The sequence below is a fragment of the Chionomys nivalis genome, chromosome 2 (assembly GCF_950005125.1).
Source record: "Chionomys nivalis chromosome 2, mChiNiv1.1, whole genome shotgun sequence".
NCBI lineage: Eukaryota > Metazoa > Chordata > Mammalia > Rodentia > Cricetidae > Chionomys > Chionomys nivalis.
The window spans coordinates 49,380,088-49,407,608 of NC_080087.1; the positions used below are offsets into that span (position 1 = coordinate 49,380,088).

Consider the following 27,521-nt stretch of genomic DNA (forward strand, 5'->3'; position numbering starts at 1 on the left):
TCATGTCTCCTAAAGTATTATTTAGAAAATCAGATCTCAGCATCCCAGACATCTCCAGCCTCAGACCTAAACCCAACTCTTGCTACTGTATCTTTTCACTGTATTTTTGTTATACACTACTCCCCAGCTAACTGTATCTTTCCACTTGCCACTGTATCTTTTCACTGTTTTTTATTATCCACTGCTCCCCAGTTAACATCACTGCCCTATACCAGTTTTGAGAAACATCCGCTACATAGTAGGGCTTTGGGGGCCAAGGTATAAATGAACAAAAGGCAAAAATTCTGTTTTTACAAATGAGATCAATACTAGTTCATGACTTTAAAACTCTTACGTTACATGGTTACATGTCTCAGCTTCAAAGATAGCTGTGAAGGCTTAATCCATGCTCTTGTTACAGACACCAGTCCACACATGGGATGGTTACAGAGTTGATCTGTGAGTTCCTTCGTCTAAGAGAATCTGGGCATTGCCTAGAAGACCTGCTTTCAGTCTAGTTAGAAGGAAAACCATCTGGAAATTCAGCTACAGGTACACGGCTGCTTCGGGGTGTGGAAGGAATCTTTAATTTGTTTAGATTTCCTGCCCTTGCTTGGTGAGATTTGTCGTTTCCTGCATTTGAAAGTCTGTAAAGGTTTAGATTTATTATCTAATGGGACCAAGTCTGAAATCCTGAAAACCCCTACCTACTCAATACCAAGAAATATCTTTTAAATGAGTCGCATGAGCTGTCTCAAGGTTGGTGGGTTTGCGCCCCGAAACTTTCCCTCGGACCCGCGGCTCTCCCAGGAGAATCGTTACCTGACAGGCCTAAGGCTTAACTGGGAGCACACCATGCTTAGCTTCAGTGCAGCATCCTGGGCGGGGCGGGGCGGGGCGGGGCGGGGCGGGACGGGGTCGGCGAGCTCCGGAGCAGGCGGCTGTGGTGTCCAGAGAGTGTGGTGTGCAGGATGTTCTGGGTCCGCGGCAGCGTCCTGCGCTGGGGCTTGGAGTTCACCGTCCGCCGCGCCCCTCCAACTGTCCCGAGTTGGCCCGGATGGGGTCCCCGGGCCTCGAGTCACCCCTGTAGCTCCAGCAGTCAGAACCCCAGAGGTTCTGAGCCCCCAGGTTAGGGTAGGGAAAAACTGGGAGAAGAGGGCTGCGAGAGGGCGGGCCAGGGGCTCAGACTGGAGGGTTCAGGTTTGCGGATGCACTGTGCTTCTGATCTGCCTATCGCTTTCGTTGCAGAGAAGGTTCACAGGATCCCCGCCCAGTACAAGCCTTCGCAATTCGACAAGAAAATACTGCTATGGACCGGGCGTTTCAAATCCATAGATGAGATCCCGCCCCTAGTACCGTAAGTGTGAATGGGGTCTTTGACTGGGTTTCGCCCGCCACTGGGAGACTCGAAGCTCGGGAGGGACACAGTGTCCTATCCGTGTGCTTGCTGGTCAGGGGCAAGGCAGCCGAGGTGCGCACTAACAAAGTTATTTGCAACACTCCCCTTATGTGGGTAAATGTCAAGGTACTTCACTAGACAGTGGGAAGCTGGCGTTATAGAGTTCAGACGCTGAATGAAAACCCAGGAATTTAGCGGACAGTACCCGCCTAGCCTTGTAGACACGGGTTCCTGGAGAGCTCTGAGCAGACTGAGCCATGGAGTACTGTGATGGTTAGCAAGCAAGAACATGACAGGATACAGAATTGAGGAAGAGATATTTCTGAGCATGTCTTTGAGGAATCACTAAATTAGGTTAATCGATGTGGGAAGATTCACCGGTGGTGGTGGTGGCGGCGGCGGAGGGGGGGGGGGCGGCGGCGGGGTGGTCCTGAACGGAATAAAAGAGCTTGACTTTCCATTACCATTACATATATGGCCATCTCAACTACAAACACGGCGCTTAACTCCATGATAGACTACATCCTCACTCTATCCACACCACACCACAATGACAGACTGTGAACCAAAGCAAACACATTCTTAATTTGCCTTTGTCAAGGTACTTTATTACAGCAATGACCAAAGTAATTAACATACTGAAGTTAAACTAGAGCCTAGGTGGTGGTGGCTGGGATGATAGAGACCTAGAGGGGCCCATGTCAGATGTTTTCTTACTGCTCCATACAAGGAAACAGTCCTTATAGAACTTTTTGACTACTGGAGAGTAGCCATCTGGTACCAAGTTTCCTGGCCCTGGGATGCTAAGCAACTTCAGCATGGTTGGTCTCATCCTAAACGGCTTTAAGTGAAATGGAAGTGGCAAATCGTGTGTTGGGAAAATGCACACTCAGTAACTCATTGTGAAGCAATAGTTTAAAAATGTGGAAATCTGAAATCAACCTAAATATATTTTCTAATATTATAAACAAATTTTATTCTTGACATATATAGACTCCAAACTGTTGAAAACATGAGTCTCAGAAAATTTGAGGACAAGTTCTACTTACTAAAATATAATATTTTAGAGCCAAAAATGTAGAAAAAATATAAGTAGAGCAAGAAATAAAATTCCACCCTCAGTTGGTTTGATATCTACCATTATAACAGATTAAGAATGTAAAGAATCTGCAATGTTGCAAGTTAATTTCCAACAGAATGGATTTGGGAAAAGATCCATTTCACAGAGATAATTTAATTTCCCCAGGATCATCGTCAACAGAAATAACATATACAGGAGCATTTCACAATGAATAAGACACTTACAACAAACATTGTAATTTTGAGTTCAGAGTATTTGTATATGTTTTCAGTTTTATTGTTTTTTTTTACAATTTTTGAAAGTTTTGCTATTTAGGAGGGGCATTCTATTAAGATGTTATGCTTGCAACATAAGGAATTGTTATTCTCTATGATTTTAACAGACAAATAATAGAAGACCTACAGTTTTTGCACCGCACACTAGTTTTGTTTACAGTAACTATGCCTTTTCTTTTGTTTTTAACTACTAAACTAATTCTGTGTGGCAGATCACAGCTAGATAAATAAGTTTAATATTATCAGATCTTTTAGGCTTCATCTGGAAAAAGAGCTAGCAACAAATACAATCTAATAACGTCTCCTTGGACACTAATTGAGCCTGTTTGCAACTGACGTTTTAAGCTTAATTCTGCCTAAAGTATAACAAAAACAGGCTACTGTGTTTTGTGTGACTTGAAACTAACTGCATTATAACTAATCATAAATAAACTTTCTACTAGATAAGAATGCCACCCAATATTTTCCAGAATCAAGAACCTTATGCATATTGATAAATTCCCAGTTAATTTTCATAGCAAATTGGTAAAGTTTTGTTTCAATATAAAAGTACCTGAAGTTTGATTCCCATTGTAACAGTTTTGTAAGTAGTGTTGCAAAAATCTAAGGTAATTGCACTATGTGTACTTGCATGTAGCTAGTCTTGTTGAAGAATAAGGTAGGAAGGGGCAAGAAGAAAATGAGGCTTTTGAAAGTGTGAAAAGTGGTTTTAAAATATAAGCTGTTCCAAATAGTTTCAATTATTTTTTCCTAGTTCAGAAATAACAAGCCATTGTCAAACACTATATGCTAGTAGGTTTATCTTCATCAATTAGAAACCAAATGTTTTACACTGGTTTTATAGGGGCTACCTCTAGTTTAAGATTGAAATCTGAATAAATGTATGCTAATTTGAAATTGCTAAAACAAGTGGGCTAGCATTTGTTACGGCTATGGTTTGCATTTGGGGAAATAGTTGGGCTGTTCGATCATTATTATCATGATCATCAGGAAGCTGGATTGCTCTAATATTAGCAAATATTAAAGTATCAACAAATATTTTAAACGATTAACAAAATGCCCATTTCGGTTTAGGCCTGAAATGATAGACGTTGCCAGGAACAAAGCTCGAGTGAAAACTTGTTACATAATGATCGGGTTCACAATCATTGCCTGCTTTGCTGTGATTGTGTCTGCCAAAAGGGTGAGTGCCTCCCTGAAATCCATAGCCAGTGGTGGTGGGCGGGGGAAGAGGCCCAGGGGCAAACCCCTTGTCTATCTTCTGGAGGTTCAGGGTTCAGTCTAAGCCTATGGAGTAGGGAGAGAAACAAGACTAGTTACAAGAAATGTTATAGGCCTTGTTCTGAATTCAGGGGTTGACGATGCTGTAAGAACAAATTCATCTTTGGATCCTGGCTCTACCCACATGAGTATATCATAATAGATACAAATCTGTTCATAAAAATTTGGATCCAAAATTAATTGGTCAAGAGAGACAAAGGTTTTTTTTCTATTTGTAAAGTAACAAAGAGTAGTTTAAAATCTGCATAAGAGCTCTGTTGTGTGCAAGTAAAACAGACCAGCTCATTGTCTGAATCACTAAGCAGCGATTGCACAGACTTAGGAGATAAGCGTACTGATTGGAAGTGACTTTCGGGGTTGAGTATGAGCTGCTCTTTGCCATCTTCCATGCACACTTCCTGTTTAATATCTATAAAGAGAAGTGGAGAGATGACCATTTCACATTCTGTACTCTGCTTCTAACCTTCCTGTCTCTGGATCCTCTGAACTATTTTATTTTATTTTTTTACCATGAGCAGCTTCAACAATATTGACAGATGCTCTAAAAGACTCCATCTGGGAGCTGTCTCTAGACACACTCTACCTCATTTGTCCCCTGTGGCTGGACTGGTTAGAATTGGCTGGGTAGCCTGACCTCAGTATCCTCCCTTCTGGGGTATTTCAGCAGCTGTTATTCCTCCTTCTTTTGGAGTGGCAGGCATGCAACAGACTTCAATGCTTGGATTTCTTTTTAAAGTTTTGTATATGTATACGATGTGATCAGAGTCACCCCCTTTACCCTCTGGAATCTTTCCTTTCACTCTGAACCCCATCTTATTCGCACCTAGCCATGGCCTCACCATTAGAGGAGAGAACATGACACCTTCAATTACTCGTCAGGTTTTCAAATGTCTGAGTCCCCTAACCTCGGGAAAGGACCAGGTGTCATTAACTTAGTAATGGCATGCTAACCGTTGGGGTTAACTTACCCCTACAATGTGCTCCTCAAACGAGACACCTCAGAACCATACTGACTGGGCTGAATATTCAAAAGTGAACAAAGAAATCTAAACCATCTCATTTTTAGCCTATCTTAGATAATTGCTTGCCAAATTGACATTTCTCTGTTTTCTAGAACTCTTTTAATGAGAACTATATCCCCCCCACCCCTTTTTTGAGACAGGGATTCTCCATGTAGCCCTGGCTGTCCTGCAACTCACTCTGTAGACCAAGCTGACCCCAAACTCAAACACCGTGATAAAAGATATGTGCTACCACTGCCTGGAATGCATTCTGCTCTAAACGATGAAAACTAGGGCTTTTTGTTTGTTTTGTTTTTAAATCAAACAAATGGCCCCCTTGTTGCCAGTCTCTCAGGCTGGTGAAGCTTATTTCACACCTTTACTGACTCCTTCAGCTTCCCAGTCACAGCTCAGCTCCACAGTCAAGACTCCGATCATGTGCTCACTCCTTTGTGTAATTAAAGTCTCAGTCCAAGACTGTCATGGTTAGTGTTTTCCCAAATGCCCTCTGGCTGAAACCATTCCCATCCAGCCTGGCATCTTTCTCCCGTCCCCTGTCAGCACAAGCCTTGGGTTTCATTCATTCCTAGAACCTGAGGATCTCCCTTTTGGGCTAAAACGTTGGAAAATATTTCAACATATGTTTTAGCCAACACCCATGTCCATTTAAACTAAGAGAGGTGGCAGTTGATTCCTGGTATCAACTATCCAGTTGACTAGAAGCCTAGCATCTTAGGTGATTTCTACCATAACATTGAGCCTTATTTTCTTCTTCTTCTTCTTCTTCTTCTTCTTCTTCTTCTTCTTCTTCTTCTTCTTCTTCTTCTTCTTCTTCTTCTTCTTCTTCTTCCTCCTCCTCCTCCTCCTCCTCCTCCTCCTCCTCCTCCTCCTCCTCCTTCTTGTCAGGAGCCGTGTCCCCCCAAAATTTATAGGAAGCACCACCGTGAGGAGTTTTTGTAGAGGGCTTCACTTTCCAATTGTATTGAGAATAGTCTTATTGACCAAGCCTATCTCACACCCAAATTAACTGTTAATAGAGAGCTATCTGTTAAGGGAACCTGCCTCACATTCCAAACTATCTAGACAACTAGGTGTGTCACCTTGTGACTTCCCGACCAAGGAATCGTGACCTGACCGATCGTAACCTCTTGGACTACGTAACAGACGTGGACCACGTGGCAAGATCCCGTGTCCCAGCCCCCCAAGCTCCTCATCCAGGGGCTATATAAGCTGTAACCATGACCCTAATAAACTGAGGCTTCGACAAATATGCCTAGCCTCCTTCCTGCTCATCAGCCTATGTCTTTCAGGTGGTGCCTCTCGGTGACCCTGGAATAACTGACCAGCCAGGCGGGTTACAAACCCTAGACAAAATAACCCGCCTAGGCGGTCTACACCTTCTCCTCTCCTCCTCCTCCTCCCCCTCCTCTCGATACTGTTAGAGTTACTTAAGGTACCTTTTTCCCCTTTTCACTTTACAAAGGCTTTTCCATAGAACAATGATGTAAGTTCTTTAAAATGTCGTGTTGTGTTGTGTTTTATTTTTAGGCTGTAGAACGACATGAGTCCTTAACAAGTTGGAATCTGGCAAAGAAAGCCAAGTGGCGTGAAGAAGCTGCACTGGCTGCACAGGCTAAGGCTAAATGATGCTGAAGTGTCAAAGTACTCACTCAGAAGCCATTACTATTATGAGCAATAATAAAAGATTGATAAAATATTTGCTATGGTTTTATTTTGGTAACAAAAACACTAAGATCTTCCTAATGTTGTAGTAAACTTTTACTAACACCCATTAAAAAATTGTGAACAAAAGTATAAGTGTCTTGGTAGATTTTTACACAGCAAACAGAAGGCAAAGGGACACTAACCCACTCAAGCATGACTCGGGCAGGCCTTTCCCTTCTCTCCCGAATTCCTCTGTCTTGCTAAAAACCACTAGATTGCTTTCTTAAATCTAGCCGTCAAGGTCTATTCCCTTATTTTGCCACTTTCTCCTTTTAAGGCTGACTACCAAGGTCCAGAAATTAAAAATCCCCTTTGGTTTATCTAACACGTCCAACTAAAATTAAATGTGTCATCCTAACATGAGGTTTCCCCCTCTACCTTTATAAACCTTCATTTATCTAAGTCCCATATCTGTCTAGAGACATTTCTTTGTCCCTCTGGGACAAATACCTCTTCCCCTTTTCCCTTGTTCTCTTCTCTTCCTCTCTAGTTCCCTATCCATTTTACCATGTCTTAGACTATTCTAACACAGACCTTCCCTCTTCCTTCTCTTAAAAATTACACCAGCAAGGTCATTTGCTGCTGTTTTTCTCCCCGAGTCAGAAAGCAGCCACTTTAACTTTTCTTCCCACTTAATAAAGGATCTCTCTGGGGAAACTGGTGTTTGGGTGTGGTTTGTGGCAAATCTGGGGTCCGGGAGTAAGCCCCTGCTGTTCGGGAAGGCACGCGGGGTTGGGGGTTGGGTGGAGGGGTGTCTTCTTCAGGAGGAAGCTCCAACTGAGTGCAGGCCTGAGTGAACGTATTGTTGATATGGACACAGTCGCGACAAAGACCACAGCCCTTGAACCCATGGGAAATTAGCAAAGCTGTTTCCCATCTGGCTGGGCTTGAAATTGGGAAAAGCTTCTTTTTCTGAACCCAGTGTCAGTGTTTACAGAGCCTGATCAGTGTGTACAAATACTAGTAACTGCAGCTTCCTCCTCCCGGATGTTTACAATTTGAGACAGCCTGCCAACAGACACCTCCTGTAGAGGCTAGCTTATGGCTCCCTCTGTGCTGTATATCATAAACGGGGTGTGGTGGTGGTAGAAGTGCGATTCATCAATGTGCACACTGCACCTGAATTTATTCTAGAGCGTGCCTGTCCTTTCTGCATTTCCTTGTTGTCAGAATCAGGTTTCCAGATCCTGATTCCACGGATTACAGCACTGGTATGCTCGCTGCCCAAAATAAAATCAACAGGACTCCCGAACTCTACTCTCTCACAACGTGGAACACTGAAAAGGTAACCATTGTTCTAGGTTTCCCTGTTCATCAGTTTTACTTGCTTTTGAACTTTAGATGGAATCAGACAGCATGCAGCTGGTGTATGGGCTCTTACCATTACATTATGACGTTTATGCATAAAGTCTATAGCTACGTTCTTCCTTGTATTGCTAACTTTCACCTATACCTCATTTATGTAACTCAAGCACTGTGTTGAGGCAGTATTCCCATGAGGTCAAAGATAGCCTGGACTACAGTGTGAGACCTTGTCTCTAAACAAAGAAACAAAAACACCAAATTATCTCAGAAAAAAATGAGATAAAAGACAAACAAGATGCAAGAAAAAAGTATAACTGCAAGTGAGGCAGAAGCCTCCTTTCCAGCTGTGAAGAGAACATGGTGGCCTGGTGCCATTTCCTGCCAAAACGGAGGAACAAGGACTCAAATTTGAACTCTAGCATAAAATGTCAGAGAAAAATGTGAACGAGCAGTAATTTGCAAAGTCAATGGAACCTATAACTGCCCTATTTACCTTCCTACAGAGTTTAAAGACAGCCAGCGAGGCAGGGAACCCCTGAAATCTGAGTTAAAAGCCAAGACAGGCAGAGCTCTGTCCCCTTATGCCAATCAGAGTAGGTAGGCATAAGGGGACATGGTTTCACAGAGGCAGCAGTTTCCTTCTGTCTTCAGATAAATTGAGCAGGTGTAGTTACTGCTCAAGGCCATCAAATCAACCCCCAGAAAGGGCAAATAAGGGAAAACAATCCTTAGAACTCAACCCGTGGCTGGGCCAGTCACCCTTCTAATTCACAGGCTATGGGAGATGCTCAGACCAGCACTACCCAGCAGCAAAGGTTGTCCTAACAAATGCTTTACATTTTTTTTTTTGTAAAAAAAGAAAGAAAAGAGAAAAAAAAAATCAGTTTTTTTTTTTTTTTGCCCATGTAACTTAATTGTAGGCTGTTTCATATCTTGGCTGCTAATCAGTGCTACGATAATAACCTAAGGTGCACTTATCTTTTTGCTGTAGCAGTTTCCTTGCTTTGGGATATGTACCAGAAGGGCTCAACTTCATTAGGAATCAGACACACACACATCAAAACAAAATGAAATACTATCTCCTTCATTAGAATGACTATTAGCAAACAGAAAACAAGATAACAAATGCCGTTTAGGATGTGCAAAAGAGAGCCTGTATATACTACTGATGGGAATAAAATGAGTAAGACCAATCTGGAGAAGTGTGCAACTTTTTAAAAAACAAGAAAACAAAACAAAACAAAACAAAACAAAAAAGCAAAACTACTTCATGGGTCTTGCTCACTTTGCTTGACAATGTTTCCATTCTCAATAGTCTTTTGTGAGATTTACACTACTGCAGTGGTTTAAATGAGATGTCTAATGTCATTCTGGCATTTAAATAAATACTTGGCCCTAGTTGGTTTCTGTTTAGGAAGCATAGGAGGTATGGCCTTGCTAAAGGAAGTGTGTCACTGGGGATGAATTCTGAGGCTTCAAAAGACTGGTGTGGAGGTCTCCAATCCCCCTGGAAGTTGACTGGACCATGGCGCTTTATCCTGGCAGTAGAAATGTGTTTAGTACAGCGACCTACTATGTTTATGCACTTAAACATCTCATTAAAATCACTGTGATAACTGACAGAACTGATTTATGTCTAGCATCCTGCTACTTGTTCTATTTTTTTTGAGGGGGGAGGTCCCCTTTTTTCTCTTTTTCTAACTAGTTTTGAATGAACTACTTTTTATGTTTCTTGTTTTATAGAAATGGACAGACTGTTAACTGATGGTTGCATCTGTTTTTATTCCATTGGGAACATACAATCTCAGCAATAAAAATGAAAATAAACACACGTATAAATGCAACTGCAAAACAGTACTTTATTGTGTTTAGTAGTGTGTAACATTTCATAATATTGCATAATGCTCAAATGTTTGTTCATTTAGTTAGGTGAGAATCTCCTCATCTCATCTCACTTCCCAATCAGGGGACAACAACCTTTTAGAGCCCTACTATCCTGGCTACTTAATAGCATGTCACATTTTAGAAAACATCAGTGCTATATACTGAAAGGAACAGAAGTTCATTTTATTTCACAGTATCAAATTAAGCAACAAGTAGATTGCTGAATTTAGAATAGTAACAAAAATCCAGACTTTTTTAAGCTTACTTTTTCCTTAATTAAGAAGAAAAACTATAAAAGCGGAGGTAATAAATTCTTCTTTAGTTCTGTACCCACTGAGTCAATCTTTAACTGCAAACAGGTTTCAGGAACCAAATGAGAAGCTATTTCTGTGCCAGCAGATATACTTTAAAAACAAAAAGCAAAACAAAGCAAAACAAAAAAAAATACCCTGGTTTTGGTGTTACCAATAAGTGACAAATGACACTAAAAGTTAAGAACACTAAAAATTAGGTTAGAATAAACTTTCAAATTAAAACTTACAGTAAAAACAACTAAATGAACAGTAAGAACCGAGGACAGCATCAAGTAGTTATAAAACAAGTAAGTATGATTGCATAGTTCAACCAGTAGAAATTCAAGTTCAAGTAAATTTAACTAAAAGGACCAATTTAATTAAATGGACTCTTTCAAGCATTTTTCTTGGTATCTGCATTAATATCATAAGAATTCCCTAAAACACATTTTATTTGGCACAGTACTTATATAGAAGTGTCATACATCTTAGAAAAGCAACCTATTAAGTTGTGTCACGAAGGACGATATTATGATAATGAAACAAATTTGGGGGCATTTTACATGGTGCACTTACAAAGCTATCTCTTAGAATTGGTTCAACAAAAAAGAATCAGACTTAAAGTGGTACCAAGTGCCATACATTCAAATCTAATCAATTATGCAAGATGCAGATCCAATAAATTAAATGTTTATTTAAATGTTTAAAGTATGATCAAGTTCTGTGCTTAGAAATACATTTGTCCCACTGGCATATTCTAAAATCTCCTTTGATAGGTCATTCATTCTATGTATCTGCAAACATTATATATATGTGTGTGTATGTTCCCATGTATGTGTATGCATGTACCCACACACAAAAGTTTCTTCTGTAAGAGCTATTTTTTGGAAGATTTGTCTTAGAGATTTGTTATAGTGACTACTGGGTTGTCAAAGCAGGCACAGCTGGCTAGGTTTGAAGTATGCTGCATCAACAAGTTCAATTAACTGATTACAAAGAACTGAATACCCTGTCACCATACACTTATAAACATTGGCACCATAAAACAGTGTTTGTGATAAATTCACCCATCAGCTTGGTAATCTTTATATCACTACCCTGTTTCTTTGAATGTATATAATGTAAAAGGAAAACTTTTTATACTTAACTCTGTAACTTCCATTATAATAAAAAGGGCACAGACACAATCTTCTACTTAATAGTATAAAAAGACCAACAGTTGCAGTCAGCCCTATGGATGGAAACTATTTAAACCTAGATTTCATAGTTGTAGGGCTTAAGTGTCTTGCTAAAGCTTAGATTCATGATATATATAGTTTACAAAGTGTCCTACTATTTAAAAGTACTCCCATATACACATTCCTTATGCCACATGCCTCTGATTTCCAGAAGAAACATTACAAATGCTATCATAAATGAAATATTTTACAGACTAGATTATGAATCATATCAAAATTGTTTTAGTCCCCATCTTAAAAGCGCTGTAAATTAGGTTTTACATAAGTATTCTTAAGTATATAGCTGAATATATCCATAACCTGCATATAACTATAAATCCAAAGACTGAGTTCAACAATCCCACATCCTCTTAGAAAATTCTACCAAGCACAGTTCTATGGGCATAATACACACGTAGGTAAATAAATATAAATTTTCTATCAAAATCTTTTAGACTTTCATATTTCAAGAGACTGTCTGCTGTTAACTCATAAAACACAAATTCAGACTGGCCGATCTGATACAAAGGTCATCAGCACACAGTTCATAATAAGTAGCAGCATCACCTGCTGTGCATTACTAAAAGGAAATATTCCTAATGTGGACTTCTACACATTAAACCATCCTTAGCAGTTTTCATTAGTATCCTCATTTAGTCAAAACATTAAATGCATTTAACAAAATTTAGTACATAACTTTGTCATTCAAGTACTCAAGTTCACAACTATACAAAGAATAAAATGTTTCAAATTTTTCTGAAAGCTCAGAGGAAACAATTACAGTTTTAAGTAACTACTTTAGACTCATGATCACCTCTGTTATGATCCTCTTTAAAATAAAGAGTGAAGATAAACACTATTCCAAAAGGGATAGCATATCTGGATAAAATATAAAATATACTAGACTAGTAGTATTTTATGTGAACAACACAGATATTTAAGCGTTTTATGGGTATACAATGTGATCAACACAAACAGCTTCTCTCTTCATATCTGCCACATTTTAACAGTCAGCACACTATTTCTTCTGTTTTATAAATAAATTCTGTATGTTTTCTGTTGCAATTGTTTGAAGTATAACCTACAGCACAGTGATTTATAATCTAAAGTAATAAAGATTATCATATTTTAATTCAGCTCTTATATGACTTCGTGCTTCTGAAGCTTTTTTGCTTTTATGTTTGCTTCAAGACAGAGGTAGATTTAGTAAAGCCTGGGCACTGCCAGACTTCCTGCCAAAATGCAATTATCAATATTCACAACACTGCTATTGTGCAGTTTTCAAGAATACTTGAAAAGTTCAGAACCATTATATAACACCAAGCCCTCCTTTTCAAGCTTGAGTGAAATAATTGCATAATGAATGTATATTCACAAATAGCTATAAAAGTTCAAACAACATAAGACAAATATAGCTACATCAAAATGAACAACCAAAACAACAAACAGAAATCTATTTTAAAAAGGGTGCATCTGAATGGAAACTTTTGTTTCATTTTTGCTTTTTAAAAGTGCATCGTATTTTTTCTTTTCCATATTACATAAAAATATTTCTACCAATACTGGTAATGTGAAAGAGAAATCAGAAGCTAGCCACTTTAGTCAGTCATTATCTTCACCACCCGTTAGAGCTGAAATCCTTCCATTGGTGCCTCCTGCTGCTGAAATACAAACTGTTGCTGGCTTTCATCCACTGTAGGTACAATGCTGGGATCATCACCTTCTACACCAAAATAGTGTTCAATCAGATCAAAAGCCTTTTGATAAATTTCCTGATTTTCATGACTTTGCAGAAACTCAATTTTATCCAAGCCTATCACAGAAAGAACACATACAAGAAACAAATTATTATTAGGGCTTCGGTATATATTTTATGAAAATAACAAAACAATAGCATCCATTCACTTCAGAAATTTTTCAATTTATTTTTTGCACAAATCAATGAGTTTACACTTAAGCCATATTCTTTAAGAATGATGAGTATAAAAACCTAGGGATGTAGCTCAGTTGGTAAGAATGCTTGACTAGCACACAGGAAACCATAGATTCAAACACCATTACTGCATAAAACCAGGCAAATGGTACATGCCTGAAATCCTAGCACTATATAGGCAAAAGTTCAAGATCATCCTTGACTACACAAAGAGCTCCAGGACAGCCCAGGCTAATGAGATTCAGCCTTTCTAAATAAGAATACATAAATAAGTAAACAGTGGAGAAAAGTACAGGGAAGTACAATGTGAAGACAGACACCAGCTGGGAAGGAAGATTACAAGCTCTAGCCAGCCTGCTGCTGTGCGTTCTTGACTAAGACAAGAAGTTCCATTATCTGCATTTGAGTTACAGAAGTCTAGTTTTAGACTAACTCCACAGACCCTTTCTAGAACAATGCTAAACAATGAAGAACCAAAAGAAAAACAAAGCAAATGCACAAAGTAAACCATTTTGAATTAGAGGGTTTCAGTATGAAATACATGCAAACTATATTTGAATCCATGACACTTCACAACAAAATATCATATATAGTTATAGAATGTCCCCAAAGTACAACCTATAAATAAACCTTGAGAAAAAAAAATTTCATTCTGAAAGAATGAGAGAAATGTATAGCATCCTATTTTATTGCTTTCAGGAAAAAATTCTACACAGATTTGAGTAATGCTAGAATATTTTTCATTCAAAGACAAATTACTTTGGGCCAACTAGATGACTCAGCAGGTAACGGTACTTGCCATACACACCTGGCAGCCCCCGGGAAGTAGAAGGCGAGAACAGATGCCACAAAGCTATCCTCTGACACTCACATGTGCGCTGTGGAACTCATGTCCACAAACGCACACTAATAATAAAAACACTTTTTAAAGACCTGACATTGGATTTTGTACAGTAAGGAATAAGCAAAGCAGCCACCGTCTCTGTACACAAACACAGAACACCCCCAAACTCCAGTATAATCTGGGATTAAAAAGACTGTTCATAGGGAAATACTGATTTTTTTACTTTATTTATGTGTATGTGTGTCAGCAAGCTTGAATTTATGTGCATCATATGCATGCAGGAGCCTAAAAATGTCTGAATCTTTGGATCACCTGGAACAGGAGGTTGTGACCTGCCCATGTGGTTACTGGAACAGAATCTGGGTCCTAAACTAGCACAGTGTGCTGGCTGGATTTTGTCACCATGACACAACCTAAATATATCTGGGATAGGAGAACTACAACTGAGAAAATGCCTCCATAAGATCAGGCTGTGGGCACGCTTCTGGGTATTTTCTTAATTAGTGATTGATGGAGGAGGGCCCATCCATTGCGGGTGGTGCCAACCCTGGGCAGGTAACCCTGGAGTATATAAGAAAGCAGGTTGAACAAGCCATGGGGAGCCACTGATAGCTTATATTTTGAAATAAGGTTAATATACCTCAGGCTTCATTTAAGAATCTTAAGTAAAAACTTCAATATACAAAAAATGAGATTTAATAGAGAACAGTAAATATTCCTATTAATAAATCTTTTAAAATTCAATTTAGTTCAACTCTACTTTAAAATAAATTCCTTGTGAGTTATATTTCTTAAGAAGACAAAAAAAAATTGACTAAGATAAGTTTGGTGCTGTACACCTCTAATCCCAGCACTTGGGAGAGAGAAGCAGGAGGCTCTCTGTGATTAATCAGCTGGTCTACACAGCAAGTTCTAGGATAGCAAGGACCGCACAGACAGAAGCTGTTGCCCACCCCCACCAAAGGGGAGGGAAGGAGAAAGGAAGGAGAGAAAAATCTGACCAACAAAAATTAATTTTTGCCAGAGGGTAGTGACTGACACATAACTTTAAACCCAGCACCCAGGAGGCATGGACCATTATGTCCAGCTGAATCAGTATGTGCAGCTGAATCAGTATGTGCAGCTGAATCAGTATGAATCAGTATGTCCAGCTGAATCAGTATGTGCAGCTGAATCAGTATGTGCAGCTGAATTCTCAGGAATGCAAATGCTGGAAACTGAGGTGGACGCCAATCTTGGGCTATATACTGAGTTCTATGCCTGTCTCAGCTACACAGCTGACAGTTAGTATTAAAAAAAAAATTCCCAAACCAAGCCCAAAACTGTTACCAGTAAATAGAAGAAATAAAATTTCACACAAAAATATGATTATTTTGGCTTATATAAAGCACTAAACAATTTAGAAACTAATGATCAAGTATAAGCATGTAGCTAAAATATTACTTAAACTATACTTACACATCTATTTGATACCTTATACATCTATTCAATCATCGAGAAATGTACAACACACACTACTTAAATAAATTTAAAGTACTTGTTCAAAAAATATAAAAAGGAAGGTATACAAGGAAAGTTAAATAGTAAAAAGAAAAGTAAACGATGAAGATGAATTGCTGCAATGAGTCATGGGCAATTATTTTTAAATATTATACTGCATTTACAATGAAAAAAACTGATAGAATGGGGGAGGGTGGAGGTGCAGAAGAGGGAGAGGCCTCTTAGGCAGATCATTATGAATTAACTATAATTACAAACTTTCAACTGCCTGCTTACCATATGCTTCTTCAATGAGAGAACAGTATGGATTGACACTCATTCCATTCTGCTTAGATTCTTGTTCTCCAAGACGTAAAATATTTTCAAGTCCATTCAAAGCCACTTGAACTATTTTGGAGTCCATGACAGTCAAAAGGTCACAAAGTGGTTTAATGCAGCCCAAGGTTACCAAATACCTTCACCGAAATTTTAAAGAGAAATGGGGGAGGAGGGTTTAAACAATGTAAATCACAATAAAACAAAGCAAGAATGAAATGTTATATAACCAATAATAAAAGTGTTTTTATACACACTTGTTGCTGTTCTTTTTTGAGTCACGGTCTCACTATGTAGCCCTTGCTAGCCTGGAACTTGCTATGTAGTCAGGCTGGCCTTGAACTCACAGATTTGACTGCCTCTGCCTCCTGAGTGCTGGGATTACAGGGGTATGTCTCTATATCTGGCTTAAATGCAGAAAGTATTTTATTTACATTGCAATCTACAAACCTTTTTCTCCTGTTATCCAGTTTCATGTACTTAGCAATAATAGAATTACAAATACCACAAAATGTATACACACAGACCAGCACTTGGATGATTGTGCAGAGGAGGGTTAGGAATAGTAGGTTCCACCCATTCTTTTTTAAAAGTGAAACAGTGTGTTCTCTCTTTCCTTCCCTCCCTCCTCCTTGGTTTACTCGTTGGGAAGGTACAAATAAGGAAAGGAAACACCAAATTAAATCAAAAGATTTCTTACAACAGCAATCACAGCCAATGCTCTGAAACATACACTATACTTCAGAAATTCAAAGGATCGAAAGAAGAAAACAGGCTACCTGGTAAATGTTAACCAGTACTGTTTACTGAAATAGCCCACAATTGCCTAATGCATTACTATTACCTACTTTCCACTTCCTCTAATATAAATGAAACACAAAGGGCAAAAACAGGCTTTGAAGCCAGATTGCATGGTTTCAAATTCTAATTCCATTTTAGTTATGTGCCTTTGAGCTATCTACCCCACTTTCCCAACAGGAAGTATTTTATAGAAGTTTCTGCTCCTTTGAAAAAGGAGTGTGTGTGTGTGTGTGTGTGTATACATATATTTTCAAATATTGTACAGCTTTTGTGGGAAAATGTATGGCATTGAAAAAGGCATACAACAGTGAGAACTTGTCTCTAAAAACCAAAAACAAACAAGATAATGATCTAACGCCTGGTGGACTTAAAATCCTTTGATTCATTAAAATAGCATCATAATTTGTCTTACTTTATAAAGTTTTAAGAGTTACATATTTGTTAGAAAATATTTCTTAAATAGTGATTTCAAGTTTTATGGAAGGATTCTTAAAATGAGAGGGTTATATAGAGAAGTCAAATTTATCTGAGGTACAAAGTCTATCTTTGCTATACAAGTCAAAAAGATTGAAGACACATGATACAAAGAAACTGGAATCAATATTTGAAATGACAATACAAAAGACAACAGTACCTTATTCTAACTGAGAACCTAATGTTCATTAAGCACTGTCCTGAACATTCCAAGTGCATACATTTCACTTTTGATACAGTTACTGAATTCATTAGCAAGAAGAAACTGGACTAGAAAGGTTAAATGATTCTGTCAAAATTGATCCTCTCAAAAGTTTACCAAAGGATGAGAACTTGATCAGTATTTGGCCAGGCTTACTTAAAGTCACGGACCAATTCTGACTGCTGTCAGTAATATATATAATAAAAGGCATAGATTATTAACATAGTACACGAGGACAAAAACAAGTAGTGCATAAAAGTATTACGTTATCTACTGAAAGACAACCACCAATAGAGAAGACCATTAAACAAATGCATATTTTAATTTTACTTTAAACATGCTGACATTCATATTTGTTACTTCTATATAATGAAGTTAATTTTGTGATTTTAATGCTGGAAACAAATCTAATACCCATGACAGTTTATTCTGCAAATCAACAAATTCTTCCATTCGAAGTTCTAATCTCTACCAAGGAAGATGGGTTAACTTTCACTTAAGCAAAATAATAAAAGAAACCAAATGAAAAGATACAACAAATGCTGTCATTTCATGTTAATGCATGTCAAACAGACCTAAAAACGTTAGTTACATCAATCAATAAAAAAAGATTATTTCAAATTGTCTGATTCATATTAAAAGACAGTGTTAAAGAATCTAAATCCACCTTATTTGCTCTGGAGTGCCTCCCGATGTGGCATTAGTTATAGCCCAAGCTGCTTCTTTTCTGGTACGAAATTCCGCTTTCTGGAGAATCTCAATCAAAACAGGGAAAATACTTGCATCTATGACAGCCTAAGAAGAAAAATAATCCCACAAAATTAATGCAAATACTGTTTCAGAACTACTGTCACGTGGAGTACTGAAGTAAAGAGGCTTTAAAATCTGAGAGCAGCCGGAGGATGGCTCAGCAGTTACGGGTTTGCCTTTTGCAGAGGACCTGGGTTTGGGTCACAGCAAAGATACCAGGGGACTCCTGATGACCTGTGCCTTCAGTTCCAGGGGATCTGACACCCTGGCTACCACAGGAACCTGTACACATGGTGCTTTACATAAACTCACTCAGGTGCACACACACACAACTTTTTTTTTTTTAAATTTAACTTGATTTTATGTGCATTGGTGTGAAGGTGTTAGATCCCCTGGGATTGGATTCTCAGACAGCTGTGAGCTGCCATGTGGGTGCTGGAAATTGAACCCCGGGTTCTCTGGAAGAGCGGTCAGTGCTCTTAACCGCTAAGCCATCTCTCTAGCCGCCACACACAATTTTTTTTAAATTTTAAAATGTAAGACATTTTCAAAAGATTCTGTTTATAATCTGTCAACACTTTAACTGCTTTTTTTCTGAAAAAAGAAATGAGCTTTTGTAAAGAACAAAGACTGTGTCAGTAAAATATAAACATCAAAGGTGATAAACTGTAGGCATGTGACTAACCAAGTGGGTGTTCTTTGGCTCAAAAAAGTTGACAGACCTAATAAACACTTAAAGCCAACAGAAAGATGATTCCCAACATTTAATCCTCTGCCCAGACTGGGTCTCCCCATACTCTATTCTGGCCCCAAAAATCATCATCCTGAATCTCTCTCAATTTAAACCTGATGTGACACATTTTTTTTTTTCAAAAAAAAAAAAAAAAAATCTTTTCTTCTTCCCAGGCAAGGTGTCCCTATATAGCCCATTTGGCCTCAAAATCATACTTTCCTTCTGCTTCAGTCTCTTAAGTACCAGGATTACAGGTGGGAGCTACAGTGCTCAGCAGAAACCATCCATTTCTCTAGACTAACTTTATGGTTCAGATACTTTTATAGACCTAATTGGTATTCCTCGCTAGAATACTAAACACAAATGCTATTATTTAGAGAAGAAAAGGTCATGTTGAATGCCAGGTATCTCAGCTTAGACCTTCCTATTGTCATCTCAACTCTGCAAGGCACTTACCTGGATCTGAGCTCTGTTTCCTGCAGTGATGTTAGAAATGGTCCAGCAGGCTTCCTTTCTAATTGACTCCTTTGGACTACCCAACAAGTGTAAGAGGCAGGGCAATGCAGAACAGTTCAAAATGACCTAAATTGGGTAAGACAGAAAACAAAAAGGGTTTTAGTATAAATGCAAAAATCTTATGAATTACTTAGAAGTACAGAAATCAATCTGAAAACAAAGAAATAAATTCCTCTCAAGGTAAAAATTAAGCAACTGCTAACCTTTCCACCTCGCTTTTTGCAAAGCTTACCTAGAGCTAGTGCAGTTCTCCACCAGAGTGGGAGTCAGAGACATGGCCTTCAAATACACAAAGTAAAGTAACAAAGCTCCAGCATTATCAGCACAGATTATGCTTTGAAGACTATTACCAAGTAGGAAAGATTTGAAACGGTTATGATTTCTGGTCATACCCATAGAAACGTCTGCAAAGGTCAATGCAGAAAATTACTCGAAGAAAGATTTAGTGATGGAAGACAGGATTTAACTTCATTTTCAAAACAAATTACTGAATGATATTCTTTCCCCAACAGGTTTCTATAGCATCATAAAAAAATTTCAAGTACAGAATAAATCTATTCTTTCATAATTTGGCTTTTATAATGAAATATTATCTAATTAGGTGTGTGGCTAATGCCTTTAATCCCAGTATTAAAAAAGCAGAGATGAGCAGGTTTCTGTGAGTTCAAAGCCAGTCAGCATTACTAATGAGACCCTGTCTCAGACAAAAATCAACTGGCTTAAGTACTGTCTGCTTTGTCCTATATTCACAATCATCCACAATGCTTTTGATTTATTGAGGGTAGAAGGTATGCAGCATTTGGACCTTGAAAATTTTGCTGGTAAGTGCAGCATATCCCAGTATAGAGAGCTACCCTTAAAATGGGTATTATGGACTGCTAATGATTACTCTTTTAACAACTTTGGTGAATATCAAAATAGAAGTCTAGCCCAAATCTGGAGTCAATCTTAACCTCTTACCATTCTCCCAAAACAGGCACGTGTACACAAGTTAATCACCAATTCTGGAACCATTTCCTTGTTATCTTTCCTTTAGCTTCATAGTCTGATTCTTAAGTCCTATAACCTATGTATAATAAACGACAGCTCCTATTCAAATTTAATGGTTCATAAACATACCTCAGGGTATCTGCCTTTCTTCTCTACTGAAGTGCTACTCTACTTATTTAGTTCCACCTGTCTACAAAAACTACAGACTTCTCATCACACTCATCTTTTCTATTAATCCTCAACAGCACTTACTGGATGATCATAGCACATTCATTTCCTTGTTAGTTTGTTTTAAGTCTCAAGCTCTATTGATTTAGTTAGCTGGGCACCTGGCTTTATTTCAAGGACTTCTACCTAGTTAAGATTCTGAATGAGATAGCCCAGGTTTGAGGTCTCCATCGGGTCACTCCCCTTGGAGCTTGTCCTGCAGAAGGAGAGGAACTGTGGGAGCCACAGGAATTGAGCACACCAGGCCCCAAAGGCCTAGGAACTCAACTAAGCAGGGCTCATGGTAATTTTTCAGAGACTGAAGTCGCAGTCACACAACCTGCATGGTTCTGTGCTAGGTCCTGTGCATATATGTTATGGTTGTTGGCTTAGTGTTTTGGGAGATTCCTGACAGTGGAAGTGGGGGCGTCTCTAACTCTTTTGCCTGTTCTCGGGACCCTGTTCCTCTTAGTGAATCGCCTCACCTAGCCTTGATGTGAGGGTTTCTGCCTGGTCCTATTGTACCTTGTCATTCTATGTCCAATTGATGTCCCTGGGAGGCCTGCTCTTTTCTGGGGTATATGGGGAAATGGAGATGGCTGGGAAAGGAACTGGGAAGAGTGGAGGGAGGAGAAGCTGCAGTCAAGATGAATTGTATGAGAGAAGAATAAATGAAAAAGACTTTGAATCCTCTGAGAAGAACACTTGGTATATTTGCACTGACAGGGTTCTATGATAGTATATTCCCAATAAGGTAACTGAAGCTGAAAACTGGGCGTACTGCCACAGACAATTGTATAATTATACTAATAAGGCCTTGAACATATAATCAAGTGATATGAAACAATAATGCTAACTATGTGTCATAAATTCTGAACTTACCTGTGTTTGAATATCATCACCAGTCACAATATTACCAACTGCTCTTAATGCAGGTGACACAACTTTATAGTCATTGTGCCTAAAAATAAAAAATATGAGCTTATAAACTAATAAGTTAACATTTATATAAGTTGAAAAATAGTACATAAATCTTCTGTATCTGTCACTCAGAGATCCTACTCAATTTTTACTTACTAATATTTCAAAAACAAAAAATATCTAATCCAATATTATAAATGCTATATAACCTCAGTTTATCTTATTAGATGACATATTTTATATACTCTGTCTTATTATTAGGTACTTAACTCTGGTCCTAATTAAGACTGTATATCATGTTACACTTCGTCTCTATTCCAATTCCTCCTCTATACTATTTGATGAAGAAATAGTTGAGATCATGTAAAAATCCCATTCTTTAACCTATTTAATTTATTTTAGAGATTATAATTACATTTCTCCCTTCCCTTTTCTCACTTCAAACCCTACCTTATACCCCTTCCTTCTGTTCTTCAAATTATGATCTATTTTTTTACAAATTGTTATTGCATGCATATATGTTTATGTTTACACATATTTCTAAATATACATGTACATTTTCGGTGTTAGTATCTGTTTGCTCATTACCTGAATTAGTACTTATTTGTATTTTTTATAGTCATTTTGAAGACTACCATCTTGACCACATGCCTTATCTGCCTACTGACCCAGCTACATATTTTAAAGTGGACTCCGGGGTTGTTGCTAGTCACTAATTTATAATAATACATGAATGTTATTTATTCCCAAGATAATTGCTTTCTGTGTTCATCTAATTTTTCCTCATTCTAATCCAACAATTTCTCTAAGAAAAGCTACTTTCCTTAAGTGAACAGTGATACTTGGAGACAAAGAGTTGTGGCTTCAGTGTGCTCACTTATTTTTAGAGAGGTGTCCATGGCCCAAAAGCCTTAACATACATATGCACACACATACTTAAACAGCTCCTTATTTTGAAAGCCATGAGTTTACTCTGAGGGATTTAGTTCTAATCTAACAGCAAAGCCTTTTTCCCTTCGTATTTTCTGACAAAAAGTCAGTTGCTTTACTTCATATCTTCCTACATAAAGATAATCTGACAAGAGAGGCTACCAAGAATTGAGTTTTTGACTTTAAATTTTGTTCTGGTCGGCTGTCTACCCACTCTAGTCGAAATCATACCACTGCGCCTGTCTAGCTTTCGCTGACAATATTCTCATATTGGAACATCAACCCTTTAACCAAACTCCATCCGTTGTGCTTTCTGTTTTGTTGTTCTTTGAGATAGGGTCTCACTATGTGGTTCTGGGTGGTCCAGAACTAGCTATGCCTGAAACTCAGAGATCCACCTGCCCCTGCCTTAAGTGCTGGGAATAAAGGCATGAACTACCATGCCTGGTTTGCTATTAATGGCTTTTTAACAAAATGAAGACAACTGTAAAGAAGATTGGAGGATAAAGAAGTGTAACATCTTTTTAAACGAAATTTTATTTTAATGTCTTTGCATGGAAAAGCTGTAACTATAAACAAATGTAGTAATAATTGGCCAGTAGGAGAAACATCATGGAGACACTAAATGAATTTCCTAGCTTTGTTTCAAATTAATTATTGTAAAGAATAATAAACTAGATTACTGGTTCTGTGAAAGCAGTAACTCTATTCTCTCCTAATAATATTTCACATGTCACCTTTGGTACTAACAAAATTCTCTAAATGATTCCTGAGTTAAGGCTCCTTCCTTCATAAAATTAAAGTTTAATTCATACAGAGATTAATTTATAAAGTAGTTTCATTGTATTTCAGAATATATGTTAAAGGACTAGTATTTAAGGATTATAGGTACTCTCTAAAGGGTGGAGTTAGTAACTTTTTAATTCTTCCTAAAGATGGTGACTTTCGAAATGTTTAAAAACACAATCTTAATTGTTAAACTTAATATACAATCACATAACAACTAAGTGTAAATTATAGTTACATCAAAAGTTCCACCAATCTTCGACAGACTCCAGAATCAATGACTACTTGAATTTTATCATTGGGCCCATCAGAGAGATAAGAAAGGGCCCAGCAAACATCTGCTAACACATCTGGATCACTGCTAAACAACAATCGTGATAAGACGTTTAAGCAAGGTGAAACCTGTAAGAAAACAAAATGAGTTAATATTTAATTATTTTCTTTAATATCAAGATTCCTTAGCAAAATGTAGAAACTTAGTTTAAGACCCAAATCTAATACAATAAAGAATTCTTCTATTATTTCAAGATTATGATTAAGTATTTGAGTATCAAAATGAATATGGTTGCTATTAATTGGTTATTAACTAAAACATGTTAAAGCAATAAAATATATATAGTATCTTCATTTAATATTTAAGCTATATAGACATCCAGACTAAAAAGCCTACATGCTTCATATTAACAAATAAATTATTAGTTTTTTATTCATTACATGTGCTCAATACAAATAAGTTGAATAAACTTGAGCAGCAAAGACAGAGGAAATGTAAAAAAAAAAATATTCTGAAAGGTTTTCCATAAGAAGCCACTACTGATAGCACATACTTCTTTTTCTTGTTTTATTTTAAGATGCTGGGACTTGAACTCAGGGCCCTGCACATGCTAGTTAGCCATAAGATAGACTGCCTCTCCTGGTCTCACGTTAGCTAGCCAGAAGACAGACCCCCTATCCTTGTCTCAAATTTCAATATCCTGCCTCAATGTAGGGTTACAGGTATGTGCCACCATACTCAGCTTTATCTCTTTTTACTGTAATGAATAATATTGCATAACTTCAACTAAAACAAAACAAAATTCAACAGGTGTGTCCAAATGCACACTTGTAATCCCAGTTCTCAGAAGGCTGAGGCAGCAGGATGAAGATTTTGAGGTCAGCCCCCACTACATAATGAAATATTGTCTGAAACAAACAAGCAAAACCCAAAGAAAATACCAGCTAAAACATGACAAAAGAAATGCCTTAACCCCTCTAGCACCATAATTATTTCAATCCTTCATATAACTACAACTAATCAGTGTGAAAGTGAGCAAGGCACTTGACAGCTCTCAAGACTGTTTTCAATTCTGTGAAACAGAAGATCAGTTCTGTGATCTCTGCTATGTTCCTGCCAGAGAGCCCTAGTTCACATGCTATTTGCAACCTCCGTGGTAGGAATAAATTACCTATTATCTGTATATCCAAATTTCTTCACTTGTAAAACAGACACAGTAAAGAACTGTTGGGTGTGTAAGAACGCATGCAGTAGCTAAGAACATGCCTGGCACCACTCACATAGGAATCACTCACATATTAGCTCTTTTTCCCCATTACCAGTACTGAGTCTCTTACCAACTTACTTTGAATTCTTTTAACTGGCAACCTCCCATCTCCCTTAATCTTATCTCTCAGATAGGTGATACAGTAGTGGCTTTCATTTTCATTCCTTTTCTGTTGAAGATACATCCTAACCCACCCGTGGATGTCTGAAATCATGCACAGATCTCTATGGCTTTCCTATATACACAGAGATAGGTGTAATGTCTTTCTAGTTCAACTAAGCCCTGTCAGGCACTGAAGCTGAAGTTTCAATAACAAAACTAGCATGAATCATTTTAGTTCTTTATAATTTTATGGACAAATGATTTTTCTCTTACCATAGACTTTACCAACCTCATTATAAATTTTTCTTATTAGTTCAAAAGATTTCATATTTTCATTTAAATGAGAAGCACTTCACAGCATGAACAAAAATTATTTGTAACAGGGTAGGAGAGTAGAAGGTTATGTAATGGTATGTAGAGAGGAATGCGGTTTAAAGCTCATGAATTACTTATTTTGAGGTTTCTTGTTTGACATATTTAGACAAAAAGTAGTTGAAAACTCAGAAATCAAAACTACAAAAAACAGTAGCAGTACATATGTTAAAAATGTCATAAATTAAAAAGAATTGGGATGTTTTAATGTTAGTTTTTCCTCGATCACTAAAGACTGAATCAGTACATAAACTCTATCTTCTAAAACTGGTTTTACTTTTGCTGCATCTTTCCTCTAAGAATAACAGAAGGGCTGAAATACAGAATTTGGCTTATAAAAGACACATGCCCATCCATAAGTTATTAAACAGAATTAACACAATTGGATCCTTCATCAATAACATGCATCCACCCCTGTCAACAACCTTTTTCTTTAAAAAGGGAAACTGTTATTGAATTCTTCTTTTGAAATATGCTTTTTGTAAAAGATATTACTGAACACATAACTGACTTGCTATTTTTATAAATAAATTAATAAAAATTTAAAATTTCCATAGTTTAAAATTTTAATCTAGTATTATTACATGAAAGTCATATAGAAAAAGAATTTGGATCCTGTGGTAGCTTGAATGACAATGGCCCCTACAGGCTCAGATGTTACAAGACTTGGTCCCCAGTTGGTGAAACTGGAACTGTTTTGGAAAGGATTAGGGTGTGTGGCCAGAGAAACTAGAGGCAAAAGAAGAGTAGAAATCTATAAAATTAGTTTGTTGAATGTGTAAACAGTGTCTAGTTAATAGAGAAAATAACAAAAATAAAGAGTCTACTCAATGTTAAAAAAAAGGGCTCTTACCATAAGGGCACTTATTTATGGAAACATTTCTTAACTCATATATTCCACTCATACCTTACTAAAATTTGGAGGAGGGTTTTTGCCTCTACATAGATTTGAGAGGGCCCATACAGCATTTCTGGTGGTGGTAAGTCTGTTTGAATTTGTTAATAACCTGCCAAGAAAAGAAAAAGAACTGTCATTTTTACATTCACTTTTCCATTTCAACTATTTTCTTGTAATAACTAAATTCTCTTTGACAGACTTTATAAGATATTTAAACTGGTAAGACAGAAAAGGTGAACTTAAAATTCATTAGTTTTATTAAAAATATAGTTCTTTCTCAAGTCTGAATCTAATATCTAAACACTTATATCATAACACGCTGAAGATAATGGATATCAGAAGAAATGTACAAGATTACCTTTGATAAAATAATGAAAAGACTACATTATACACAATCAGGAAGCAGGGAATAAGTGAAGGTCAGCTATTGGCAAAGAAAGTTCTTAGCTTTTATTTTAACAGGTCTTACAATGTGTTCTAAAAACTTGTTTGCAATGAATCCTGATAGATTCTAAGAAACCAAGTATCAGAAACAAGAATGTCTCTTCTCTCAGTTCCCTAAGAAGTTATTAACAGTTTCCCCACACTTACAACAACATCATGGTTCAATATTCGGGTGGTTTCAATGAGACTGGCCCTACAGGCACATATATTTGAATACTTCGGTTCCCCGTAACTGGTGGCTGTTTGGAAAGGTTAGGAGATGTGGCCCTGGAGGAGGAGGTGGACGACTGCTGGTGGACTTGAGGTTTCAACAGCTTCCTATCATCACCAGTTTACTCCCTGATCGTGGCCAGGAGTGTGAGCTCCTAGCTGCTACTCCAGCCACCATGACGTCTCTCTACCATGACAAACTCTAACCCTCTGGAACTGCAAGCCCAGACCAATTAAACTTTTTTTGTTGTTGTTTATGGCTAATTTTGGTGTGTGTTCTCTTTCTCTAAGCTATGAAGAATTAGTATGATGTCATATTAAGGAATCTGCTCTTGTCCATTTAGTGTGTGTTCATGTAGGGTGCTGAGGACAGCTTGTTGGAGTCAGTTCTCCACCTCTGTCATGTGGATCCTGCGGATGGTTCAGGTATCAGGCTTGATGGCAAGTGCCTGCCTGCTAAGTCATTTCACTATCTTGGGCATCTCCTAATTAGACATAATTAACATATAGATTAACAAAAATATAAATAATTGTATTAGTTACTTCTGTATTGGTGTGCTAAAACACCATGCCAAAGTGTCTTACAAAAGAGTTTAATTGGCAAGGCGGTGG

The 27,521-nt window shown here is 37.7% G+C and overlaps 2 protein-coding genes across 2 annotated transcripts in view; one reads left to right on the forward strand and one right to left on the reverse strand.

Moving 5' to 3' along the window:
- Window positions 1-930: 930 nt before the first annotated feature.
- Fam162b (family with sequence similarity 162 member B) lies at window positions 931-6,804 on the forward strand. The gene is made up of 4 exons (XM_057763044.1): window positions 931-1,107; window positions 1,228-1,336; window positions 3,809-3,917; window positions 6,565-6,804. Exons 1-4 carry the CDS (start codon window positions 951-953, stop codon window positions 6,661-6,663), a joined length of 474 nt encoding a protein of 157 aa, XP_057619027.1. The 5' UTR covers window positions 931-950; the 3' UTR covers window positions 6,664-6,804.
- Window positions 6,805-9,916: 3,112 nt separating this feature from the next.
- Window positions 9,917-27,521, reverse strand: part of Kpna5 (karyopherin subunit alpha 5) — a 37,633-nt gene continuing 20,028 nt past the window's right edge. Inside the window, exons 8-14 of the mRNA XM_057762785.1 lie at window positions 26,265-26,364; window positions 23,581-23,744; window positions 21,588-21,666; window positions 19,449-19,574; window positions 18,177-18,304; window positions 15,994-16,172; window positions 9,917-13,253 (exon numbers count right to left, since the gene is read on the reverse strand). Of these exons, the coding sequence (XP_057618768.1) occupies window positions 13,066-13,253; window positions 15,994-16,172; window positions 18,177-18,304; window positions 19,449-19,574; window positions 21,588-21,666; window positions 23,581-23,744; window positions 26,265-26,364 (964 nt within the window). The 3' untranslated portion in view covers window positions 9,917-13,065. The remainder of the gene's footprint in view (window positions 13,254-15,993; window positions 16,173-18,176; window positions 18,305-19,448; window positions 19,575-21,587; window positions 21,667-23,580; window positions 23,745-26,264; window positions 26,365-27,521) is intronic.